This window comes from Neopsephotus bourkii, unplaced genomic scaffold, assembly GCF_033783945.1.
Source record: "Neopsephotus bourkii isolate Nb327-2 ecotype Australia unplaced genomic scaffold, CSIRO-AGI_Nbou_v1 NB_1037, whole genome shotgun sequence".
Taxonomy (NCBI): domain Eukaryota; kingdom Metazoa; phylum Chordata; class Aves; order Psittaciformes; family Psittacidae; genus Neopsephotus; species Neopsephotus bourkii.
Window position 1 is genome coordinate 1377888 of NW_026901526.1, and position 12222 is coordinate 1390109.

Genomic DNA, 12222 nt, shown 5'->3' on the forward strand with positions numbered 1-12222 from the left:
CTTATTGCAAAAATCTAAAAAAGACAAAAAAAAACCAAAACAACCAAACACTGAACCTGCTTGGTTCCTGTCAGCAGTCCCTTATGTACATGTTCCATCTCTTTCCCCCAACTGACAACATTTCCCTGCTTTTCCCCTAATTCCATAGGGCAGAAGCCAGCATGTCTGTATATTTTGGCTGAGCTCTGTGGAGAATCAGGTAAGAAAGGAGACTGTCCAACAGGTTTTGCAGGATGGGAGCAAACATATTCGTATAAAGCATATAAATGGATTTCTAAATTCATTTAATCATACCAGGCATTTTTACAATGAGTGTATTCACAAACCAGTGTTTTGTTGTGGTTGGCTTTTTTTTTTCCTTTCATAGAACAACATCCTGATTCTAAAATCATTTCAATACATAAACACAGGAGAAGAAGGGGAAAAATAATGGCTACTAGTTACTTAAGGAAGAGTGGAAGAAAAAAAGAGAAAAAGTGTGGAAATACTTCACAGCTCCTCATTGCTGCTGCCACTTCTCTTGATGGTCACATTCACTCACTGCATTATCTCTTAAATTGCTCACTGAAGTTCAGAAGGGGTGTCTTAAATATTTGTACAAATGGGTCCTAACATACCAGCAATCCAGTGACTTCCACTGGAAGATTGCTGTGCACACTGGAAGATTGCTGAAGGAAGCAGTCAAGAGATATGAAGGTGCTATTACCAAGCACACTGGACTCAGAAGACTAAATTCAGTTGGTTCCTCCAGAGGCCCAGGACAGGTAAGTTAAACATTCTGTAGATACTGAAGATTTAGATAAGAGAGATGCGCACAATCCTGCTTTGGTTTTAAAACCCTTTTCTTTTCCTATGCTTTGTTCCTACTGTCAAAATAAAACAGCATTTTGATTTAAAGAAATCATTCCAAAGCCTTCATGTAGAACAAGTAGCTATTTGGCAGTACTGAACTCAAGTTTTGCCTGCAGGGTACTGGGTGCTGTTGACAGAGCGTGATGGGATTTCTCCCATAAAGAAGGGATACAGGAACAAACTCAGCAAGGCTAGAGAAGGGAAAAGATGTGCTACTGCCCCTTTAAATAGTAGCATGCGCTTGTAAGGTCGCATTTCAGGCTAGAAATATTAAAATAGTCCCATTAATCTAAGTCACTGGACTGTCACGTCCAACATCAAAGACAAGAGGTGTTTTTAAATATGCTCCCAAAAGGAGTTCCTAGCTGCCAGAGAGCAGGCCAACCTCAGCAACATGCAGACTTCCCCAGGCAAACACACCACTCTAGAGACCATGAAGGCTTGCAGGTGGTCACACTTCATATTTTTTTTATATTTAAATAGCTAGGCTAGCAGAATTTTTCAGCTTCCATCCACAAAATGCTGTCACAGAATTAACCTAATATGGTACAACGCAATTTTAGTTTCCAGCCTGTGTATAAATTAAGGGCAAAAGGGTTAGAACAGAGTTTGTGAAGTGCTGGGTATGACAGAGCTCTCTTACAAGAGACTTCCAAGCTACTATAGACCTCTACTGTACAGAAGATAGGATGAGAGAAGCACAAGTCTTCTGTTATATCTGGGGTTGGGGTGTTTTTGGACTGTTGTATTCTAGAGATAGGCACTTACTGAAAGGTGAAGAATGCCATAAGGATAGAGTTTTCAACTGCAGCTTTTGTGCCTTGATGCTCCCATATTAGTATATCAAGAAGACCATAGAAACCACACAGGCACTGACCATGAATATACAATTCAAGACTGCCAAGAGACGCTGAGCTGTCATCTCTCCAGATCTCCTGAACATAGGTCTGCTCCCCACAGGCTCATTAGCAGCCCTGACAAATTTTTCCAAGGTTTTGTTCAATACCCAGCATGTCATCCATCCTATACTGCTTAGCTGCTCTCCTCCATGAATCTCGGTCTTCTTGCTCAGTCTCCATCTCTCTGTCCAGTCTTACTGCCAAGTCAAGTACATTTGCGGAGTACATGCAATAAGCCTGAAAGAAAGGCTGCTATTCACCAGGTGAATTTAAGCACCTGCTTAACTGGATTTAATTAGATACAGAAATGATTTGTCAAATCTGAATCAACTAATAGGAAGGGTCAACAAAAATTTAAAATCATACACAAATTTTGCCTATTTCTTCAAAATTATTGTGTCCATCAGGCTGGCAAGTATCAGTGGATAGAACCAATGGTTAAACACGGATTAACTTTCATAAATTTCCCTGAGCTATCACTAACGCAAATGAACAGCTCAGTGTTTTAATAAAAGCTCAGATGTTCCTATAATACATGACTAGGAAGCAGTAAGCTTGTAAGAGCTGTGAAATATGAAGAAAATGGGATCCAATACTGAAACAGACCACTTAAAATATCTCCTTTGCAAAAGTGTGGGGTTCTCTTTTATATATTTTCTCCGATTTTTAAATGTGTAAATGTGATTTTTATAAGAGGTTTGTGTCTAATCTAGAAATGGAAAGCATGAAATGAAAGCACTTCATTATTTAAAACTGCAAATTTTAGGAAAATTTTGTTAAGGCATCCACATTGTCTCTATTTATGCATATGTTGAATTCCAGCCACTTGAGACACACACTTATTCCCAGAAATTTCTTATCAGAATTTGTGATGAAGATGTATTTGAAAGTGCTTCAAATCTGAGAAACTTCTAAGACACATGCCTTGCCAGCACACACTTGTACAGGTAAGGTATGCTGTATTTATTTGCAGGTTTCAAAGCATTCTGCACTAAATTCTGTCCTCTGTCTGGAGTAAAATGAACAGCAGTTATCTGGTTTATAAATTTGACAGATTCTTCTGCATATCTGCTGACTTTGTAAACTACTCGGTCTACAGCTGAAGAACGGTATTAAGGTCACCAGGGTTTCTGTATAACTTCAAAGCTTCCTAAACTAGAATCACACAACTCTCAAGCCAAACAAATCTCAGCAGGCTGTGTGCACAGCTTTAAGACTCCTTGAAACACAGCCATTTGTTCCAGAGAATTTACAAATTCTATTAGGCATATCTGGAGTGCAGATATTCTAATATACCACAACTATTTTTTTTGTACTAAAAGGAACTTCAACATTCCGAAATCTGTAGCTTCTATCATTTTACCCTACCAAAACAGATTTTGTTTAGTTGTGATTATATTTGAATTTGTAAACAGAAATAATTTTCTAGACCATATTTAACAAAAAGAGACCATGGGAGATTGTCCTTGCAGTGAAATCTGCTACCTATAAAATCCCTTACTTGGAAAAACCCCTCATCTAATTAAAATTCAAACTGTCATTAAAAAAAACAATTCTCTATTAGCGGGAGAATAGATATCGACATTTTAAGACTCCTAATATACAGAAGTTTAGGTGCAGTTCCTAATCTATTTTAACCTGAAAACAAGTAAGAATATGAAACATAATGCCTCCAACAGTATCAAGACAGCAGGGATGCTTGTTTTTCTTGAACACGCAGCATGTGAACAGACCCAGGTGGACAAGTCAACAGTGGAAAGTGGGTTTTCTCTTATGTAAGTAACTGGGTCACTGTCTAATGTCTTTTTGTGATCCTAAAACACGAACTATATCCTAAGAGGGATTTAAAAAGGGACAACCAACCTCATTGACAGATGCCATGGATGAATCTCCATAGCTTTGTCTCCTGTCAAATGGTGATGACATTTTCCCCTTCATCGACCAAATGTTAGTTTATGTTAATCTCGGAGGTGGTAGGTGGTTACATATTTATAAATATTTAAATTCTCAGAACTTTCATAAATAAATCAGCTTTACTTGAGGAAAATTATAATAAGTCTTCTCAAGGACTGTCAGCAGCAGCCAAATGATGTTACAAAAACAGAAGGTAAAAATTACCTCATTTTATTTACATTTATACCCCAGTGGGCTGCAGAATAGAGCTCCTTCCTCATTTCTGTCTCCTGTTTCTGTCCTCTGTTGTTCCATTCATCCATCTATTGTCCCTGTTCTTCCTCCGCTTCTAGTATTTCTCTCCCTCGATACATTTCCCTTAGGGGATTTTTGTTGCTTTCTATTCTTGTATCGGTACCTTTCTCATTTCCATTATTAAAGCTTTGTTTCCTTCAGGTTTCAGCTGTTCTCTTGCCCCTTCTCTTTCCACTTCTAGTTTGACGTTGTAGAAAGCCAGATATTCCTCACAGACTTCTGAAACCACCTCTGAATATTCTGTTTTCATGAAACATACTTGTGAATGAAGTCTTTAACCTAAAGCTAAAGACAAAATCAGTTGATTTCAGTCTCACACAACAAAAGAACACAAATATTGGCCTGAATATGGGAGCAGATATTCATTATAGGAACATTACCTGAAGGAACATTACTGAAGCAAGAGAGATGCAGTCTAAAAGCAGTTTCCTATGTGTTTGTGTTCAAAGACAAGACTTTTGCCAAAACCAGTTGTGTTTTTAGGAAAGGCTAATACAACATTTTATGCTGGCTTAAATTGGTGTATTCTGGCTGGCTAGAATTTACTGATGTTGTTAGAAGCCTCAATGTTTTAATTAAAAAAACCCCACCAAAGTAATTAAAAATTATCTTTTTGTGCAACTGATTTATCTCTTTGCCAAGCAGTTTATTGGTCTGACTTACATCGCTTGTAATAACACTAGTAAAAGAGCTTTAAAGATGGAAGAAATTTTTTCATTAGCTTTCATTTTTCCTTCTGTCTGAGGCTACTGATTACATTTTTTTAATAAAAAGCAGGTTTATCCCTATCTTCCCAGAAGCAATATTGCACACAGCCACGCCTGAAGATTCACATCCTCCTGCCTCCTTTATTTCCTGAACCAACGTCCTGAAGACGGGCAGTGTCGTGTTACACCCTGATCTGTGGTTAGGTTTGGATCTGGTGTTCCACAACCACCAGGCTGACCCCAAGACTTGATACATAGTTGCATGTGGTAATTTTTCAGGAAAACTGGGAGAGAAAATAAGAGTATGGTGGGAGGAGAGAGACAATATAAATCTTCATTCTGACAACAGTGTAGCTAAGTGGACACTACTTAAATAAATCCACCTACATTACAGCCTGTGTAGCTTACATAGTCATTGTGCTATCACTGCTATGCATTGTACACAGTGCCCAGTAGGTTGCTTTCACAGTTTGCTGCCCAACTAAGCACCTAAATATGTATTAAGCTTCATCAGAGCAGACAGAGGCTGCCATCTATTTCCTGCTAACAAAACCAGTACTGTCGAAATGGAAGAATATTTTTATGAGCTTTCAGTATTACAGACCATAATGTCAACACCTGAAACAACCTGATGCGTACCAATAAAAATAAAATAAAATAAATAAATGAGATCTGGTTTTGTATTCTGCATAGAAACTCTCACACGTGGTGTTTCTCCATCTTTCCAGGCCAGTGGATTACAGTTGAGTGGCCAACATGTAACTAAGTTCCTGATTTTCATTTTATTAATTTATGTCAGTAGAATAACTGCAGCCTGCTTACAATAACTTCCATGGGCCACTGCTCTAAAATATATTTTCTTGGATACAGTGTATTTGCACAAGTATACCAGTTGTGTTTTTCGAGGTTAAAAACAAGAATTGACTGGGGAAGGAGCTATTCATTCTGAAGCTGTAGCATTACATTAGCTCTTACAAATTGTTCTTTATAAAACCAGAAGTACTGGTGGTGTAGTGTCAAGGATTCAAAGCCCTCTACTGCCAGGAGTACTTTAGACAACTTGCTTCTCAAAGCCAAAAGTTAAGTACTGTTTAAAATGTCCACAGGCACAACTTTAAAAACTATAAATGCAAGCAACAACAATTATAATTTTAGAAATAACTAATATTAATGAGAGAAAATCACTATCTCTAGGAAGAAACAACTGCCATAAGGTCTTCAGAGGAATACACACTTGGAAACAGTGGCAGCAAAGATATTTCTATACAGTAAAGATAATGCAGATCCATGCATACAAAACAAGTATTTTTAACACCAGAAACCTTATGACTGGAGCTACATTATACCTGCTTGGGCTTCTGTTTTATATCACGGGTATAGAAACCAGATAATACCATACCAAACTTCATAAATCAGAATAGACCATATGGTTAACCGTTAGACATTACTGCACTCTGCCACAAGTACGTGCTTGTTGCCCAGAATTTATGGAAAGATACAAAAGCTATATGAAGAACACATTCATCCTTGATTCAATTCTAAGGATTTTCAGCTTTTATGCAATGCATTACCAAAAAGAATACAAGCTGAATGAGGGAAGCTAGTTCATTGACTATATGAGCTTAAATATAGACCTCCAACATGAAAAGTTGTGATTAGTTGCTAGCTGAGGTGAAAATGCTTTCAGTCTTTGCCACTCACAACAAGATCTGCTGCAGGGGCTACTTGGAGTTTGCCTTGATTTTAAAGACAGTGGAACCTGGCCCTGATATGTTAAGTGTGTGTGTATGGACGTTCGTCTGTATTTTCACAACCATTCTTTCTGGGTGTGGATGGGTACTGATGGATTCTACAGGAAAATTATTTCAGTCTTCCTGAAAATAACTGTAACTACTCTGACTTATGCAGCAAGATACAGCAGATTTTCAAGCTGCTTACAAACTTGCCTGCAACTGAAGCGTAGTCTCATTTAAAAAGGAGTGCCGCTCTCACTCTGCACCAGATTTTCTGAACACGTTTCTTAAGTTTTTAATTTTGGAAACTAAAATAGAGTTAGCTGCAACTAGACTTTGACCAGAATTACAAGATTAACAGTCCTATTTTGTGAACAGAGACAGGAAACATACAAACTAAATCCTGGTGTCTTGTCTTTTCAACCCACATGAAAAGAGAGACCTTCATTACACCATTACAGTTTTACCTAATTCTGATGAAACCTGACAGTTATTCCTCATGCCTGACCCTAGCAGCTTCTAATTTGAACCATTCTCCAAAAGTTCTCCATTGCTTTAAAAGAGTTCAGTAAGTATTTATTGCCATTTCACAACCAGCAAAACTGAGGCACTGCAACTGTTTCTTCCCATGGAAACTTCTAGTTAAAAGTGAAAGATATGTGTGATCTGTAAAGAAACTACTGATCTACCTAAGACCACAGGAAATGCTGATGTCAAACCCCTGAGCCGAATTCAGGAACTGCCACCTCCTTATCCTGGTTGCAAACTATAGCTCCCTGCTCTCAGGATCTGCAACCTTGCTCCCATTAAATCTGCCAAGCTGGATGGATCTTTGGCAGCTCAGTGTGGACACTCCCTACCCATCCCTGGGATCTACGTTACAGCCGGATAATCTGTGTTACAGTGACTGTTTTAATAGCGGGAGAGCTGTAGTTTGTGCAAGAGGACAAGGTGGAGAAGGCAAGAGAAATTCACTGAGTGCTCTGTAGAAAAAAAATCAAATGCTATACTCCCTAGATTCACATGGCATCTGTTGGAAGCCCCATACAAGTGGCGACCAGTGTGAAACTACTTAATTTAAAACCTTAAGAGAAAAAAAGGCAGAGGTAATATGGCTGCATTTGTAAGCATGAGTAATGCTCTGTCTAAAAGCCGGAGAAATACGAGGATCCTTGTGTCTTCCACAAACAGTTATCGGAGATTATAAAATAATCTTCTAAACGTATTGCCCCAACTGTCTCCATTATGCAGCCACTAGGAAAGCGTCCTGGGGTACCTTATATAACTCCTTGCTCGGAAGCCCCCTTCGCATTCGGGGAATTTATCTTTCCTGTACCCCACTTGAATTCGCACCCAGGACCGCGAGTGCCGTGCGGAGCGCACCGTGGGACTGACCAGCCGGGAGCCAGGCTGGGGCAGAGCAGGCAGCAGCAGCGCAGGAGCCGCGGAAACTTTGCGCCGCAGGGGCCGGGCAGTGGCCACGGCAGCGGCCACGGCAGCACCGGTGGGGAGCTCGGCGGAGCCCCTCTGCCACCCCAGTCCCCTGCCCGGGCTCAGGAGAGGAAGGCAGCAGAGGAGGAAGTTGCACCAGTCACCCGCCACCGGAGACGAGCGTGCGGCGGCCTCTGGGGCCAAAGGGGCGGCGGCAGGGGCTACACAGTGCAGAGCTGGGGCGACTTACCCATGGTGCCGCCGCGGCCTCCTCCTCCTTCCCCTCCTGCCGCTGCTGCAGCCACCGCCTCTCCGCTAACGCGGAGGGAGGCGAGGGAGGCGCGGGAGGCGTGTGCGCGAAGCTGGGAGGGCGAGCGAGCACAACAGCGGCGCGGAGCCTGCGTGCGGCGCGACTATGAGTCAGGGTAGCACATCCGGGCAAGGCCGCCTGGGAGACACCGCCCGCCCGGCAGCACCCTTCTGCTGCTGCTGCTGCTGCCGCCGCCGGGGAAGGGCGGGCAGCCACGGAGGGAGGAGGCTGTGCGGGGCCGGCAGCAGCGCCCCCATCAACTGGGAAGGAAGTAGCTGAGAGGGTGGGTCCCTGTGGAGAACGATGACTCCCACCCCTCTCCGCAGCCACCGGCCTCCTTTGTTAGAGGGGCTGGGGTGGGGCTGCCAGCGAGGCTATGGGGGTGGTATGGCGGTGAGCGAGTGAGGGGCGCCGGTGAGGCCGTTAAATAATGGCTGCGATCGGAGGAATAAAGCTCACACACGTCTCTAGCTGTCGGTGTCTGAGACTATATTCTCTTTCTCCCGCCGCCTCACACCTGCTCAGGTCTGGGGAGAAGGGGCTGAGGTTGTACCGATGGGAGGGATTTTTCTGCAGTGTTGGCCACCCCTAAGCGTTCTGTAGAAGGTGGGCTGCCGCAGCGTGCTGTTGGTGCTGCTGAGGGGAAGGAGCGGGACTGGGACAGGTTAGGTGGCGGGGCAACGGGTGCCTCGCTGGGCAGGCAGCCGGGCGCCTCTTCAAAGTTCTTACCCAGGTCCCGCCGAGGCTGCATCCCGCAGCCCTCCGCGGCCTCGTCGAGCGCAACCTGAACATGCCAGGAGGAGGTGGAGTGGTTTAAAATGGGTGTTAGGTTATATTTAAGAATGTGGACTCAAGGAGGAGCATTTTGCGCGGGGGGGGGGAGGGGGGAGTGTTAAGCTGGATGGAAAAGCTTAGGTGGGCTGTGTGAGGAAAAGAATCAGTGGAGAAAACCTCCAGGTGAATCTCAATTGCTGAACCAACATGACTTCTACACCCCAAACTGAAAGGCTTATGCGCAAGGCAGTTGTGCGGAAGGCATTTTTAACAAGAAAATTACTGTTCAGCATTCCCCCTGCCTTTCAGCTGTGGGCTAGTCAGTCCTGATAATGCAGGGAACAAAGAAGAACTGTTTGCTGTTGCAGCCCTCACTATAGTTCTTTCACTGGGAATCATTTTGACTGGGTGGGTGTGAGATTGGGTAGTTTTTGTAGCATTTTCACTTTTTCCCAAATCTTTCCATGTATACCTCTTCACAGGTTTACCAGAGTCACTCCTAAAGTGTGGTTAAATAGAGTAGGATCAAACAGCATGATAGAAGGTCTTGCTTGCTCTATAGAAATGGATAGGCCAGGGACAATTCAGATGGGCAATGCAAAAAGGAAGTTGCAGATGAGCCAGTCTCTGCAGTGGCTTCACAAGTGACACCAGCAGTCAGCAGCTGCTGGGGCGTTCTTCTCTGGAAGAAGCCCCAGGAGCTTTCATGCCTGTAAAAGGGAAGTGTGATATGACAAGCAAAGAATAATTCATCAGTCCTCCTGTGAAGTACAGACTGAACATGTTTGGGTCTGTCCATTTATTTTACTTGATTCACCAGCAGTTATCTTAGGACATCAGCAGAATTTTGCAGTTCACCTCAGCAGGGTTAATCACTGTCCCAGTATGCAGAGCTTGACACTGGAGATACGTGATTTTATGATCAGCTTGCACTGAAAATTAGTATGTTTTTACAATTGCTGGACACTTTTGTTACAGTTTCCATTGCACTACGACTGCAGAAAACTCAATCCAGAACATGTCGGGTTTTTTAACTGCAGGGTTTGTCTAATTCAGTACTTGATAAAATATAGATTCTTTAATGAATCTAAGTGGTGAAAACTTCTATTTTTCTGCTTTAACTATTTAAAAATCTTGCCTGAATTTCATCTTTGTCTTATGTTTTTGCCTCCTTATTTCTTTTGCTCAGCAATAGATTTTGTTTTGGTTTTGTAACTGTCCCAAATGTTTCTTCTACTTGTCTGGGGAAAAAGACAGTGAAATTCTGTTCTTACTGATCCATCTCTGAGGGGTCATAGAGGAGATATTCCACATGTTATTCCACATTATTTCCCACGTGGATATTTGGGATAAATCAGAGCATTCTGTAAAATGCACAGGTTTCACAAGTTTACTCACATGTCCTAATCAAAGTGCACATATATATCTTTGCAGGACCCAGAAAGATAAGACTCTTACGTGCTGCAAGAGGATTTTGAGGACAGTGACTTCTAAAGGCTTCTGCTTTCAAAAAATTTGCCAGGAAGAGGCCTGACACTACAGAGCATCTTTGGTTATAATAGGTTTTAGTGGATCCAAAAACCCTGTGAAAAAGTAGGGAGACTTTTTGATCTTTGGACTGAATATTTATTAATTCTAGGAGAGAAAGAGAAACCTCCAGAGGAGCTGAGGACTTCATTTTTTGTCAGTCTCTCAAGTGAGCACAAGTCTACACAGAACAAAAAGTGTGTTATAAAAGAAGTCCCAATAAAGCTCTACCATTCTTGCAGTTGAGTGCAAGATCCTGTATGTATGGCTACTCATGGTATAGTGCAAAAGGGATAGGAGTCTTGAGGGCATTTTCATCTCCAAGAGACTATACAGAAGAGCTTTGGGCCATTAGGCTTAGATACCATATCTACAGAAGATGGTATGCAAAATCAGTGTGCTGATGAGCACCTGTGAAGTGCGGTACAGTGATGCCTGTGAGAATATCTCATTAAAAACAACTAAATTTTTTTTTATTTATTCATCAAGAGAAAAAATAATGAAAAAGCAAGTTTTTGAGGAAAACTGGGAACTAGAATCAATGTATTAAGTTACTGGTGAGGTTTGCAATAGAAATTGGGAAGAAACCTGTACAAGCCCATTCTGTATATTTCAGGGGATATTTAATTTCAGCAGCATGGAAGAGAATGAAAGATTATTCCATAAAAATAAGCTTTAGAACAGCTTATCAGATCACTGCTTGTTTCTGCACTTGTAATGCAGCTGTGACTACAGAAATTATGAAGTTATTAACAAATGCTATCTCCATACTCCCAAACACTATGCCTGATGTCCCACAAGAAAATGGAAAATCAGGTCACAGTGACCTTCCAGTGCTTACTACTTCATGAATTTTCTGTTTCCTGTCTTGCATCAGTTTCATATTCTCAGCACATCTCCTCACCCCTGACATAGCAATTCCGTGAAAATCTTCTCGCATACATTATGTTATTTAATTTGGCACAAAGTTGCATTAAGGAATATATTTTTAATTGCCTCTTTACTGATGTTAGAAACCTACATGAGCATCAGGAGGATGTTGGGATGCTACAATACATAGGGAGCTATGATATGGTACTTTAACTTACTGGAATTTGGGTCCTGATGGGAATAGGTCATCATAACTTGTTCCTTAAGTAATGAAGGGCAGAGAAAGCATAAATGTGGGCAGCACTTTACCCCTTGTTTTCTTATTAGTGGCACAGACAAACCTCCAAGCCCTGGCACCTTGAGAAACCTAAGTTCTTATAAAACTAGAGGTGGAAATAGTGCAGGGCTATCCTGCACATGGAAAACAAGACAAGCTATACCTCTTGAGATCATCCTGTCATATGTGAATGGGAAGGCAACAAAGTGTACAGGGATAGTTTTGCCAGGGATGACTTGATGTCCTTCTCTCTGAGAGTAAACTGCCTCACATTTTCCATGGGATATGAGCAGTTCTTAATACTGAGTTAACTCCCAGCCTTGTTCTGTGATAACTCATTCATGTTCCCATATCTGGTGTGTGAAGTATTCACGATAAAGCTTTGCTGGGAAGTGCTGGGAAGTTGTAATTAGAAAACTCCAATCTTGACATAAGGTAGAAGTTTCTAGCTGTGAGTTCAATTTAAATATCAGAATGACTGACCTAAGAAAGTGAAATCTGAGAAACTCATGATTTTTTGTGTCTCTCAGTCCCAAGCTTGCGAAAGTGAAGTTTTAATCTGGCTTGAAGGAGAAATCTCTGTGTTTTATGTGTAAGTGTGTATGCATTGTGTGTCATGGTATGAGATTGCAGT

General features: G+C 41.8%; 1 protein-coding gene across 4 annotated transcripts in view; it reads right to left on the minus strand.

The window, feature by feature from the left end:
- The window catches only part of RAP1GDS1 (Rap1 GTPase-GDP dissociation stimulator 1), a 97501-nt gene extending 89114 nt beyond the window's left edge, over positions 1-8387 (minus strand). For 3 of the 4 annotated variants that reach the window (XM_061360939.1, XM_061360941.1, XM_061360938.1), the window contains exon 1: positions 8081-8387. In XM_061360939.1, the coding sequence (XP_061216923.1) occupies positions 8081-8084 (4 nt within the window). In that variant the 5' untranslated portion in view covers positions 8085-8387. Of the gene's footprint in view, positions 1-3869; positions 4245-8080 lie in introns of all 4 variants that reach the window. The other variant, XM_061360940.1, reaches the window with a different exon arrangement.
- Positions 8388-12222: the final 3835 nt, after the last annotated feature.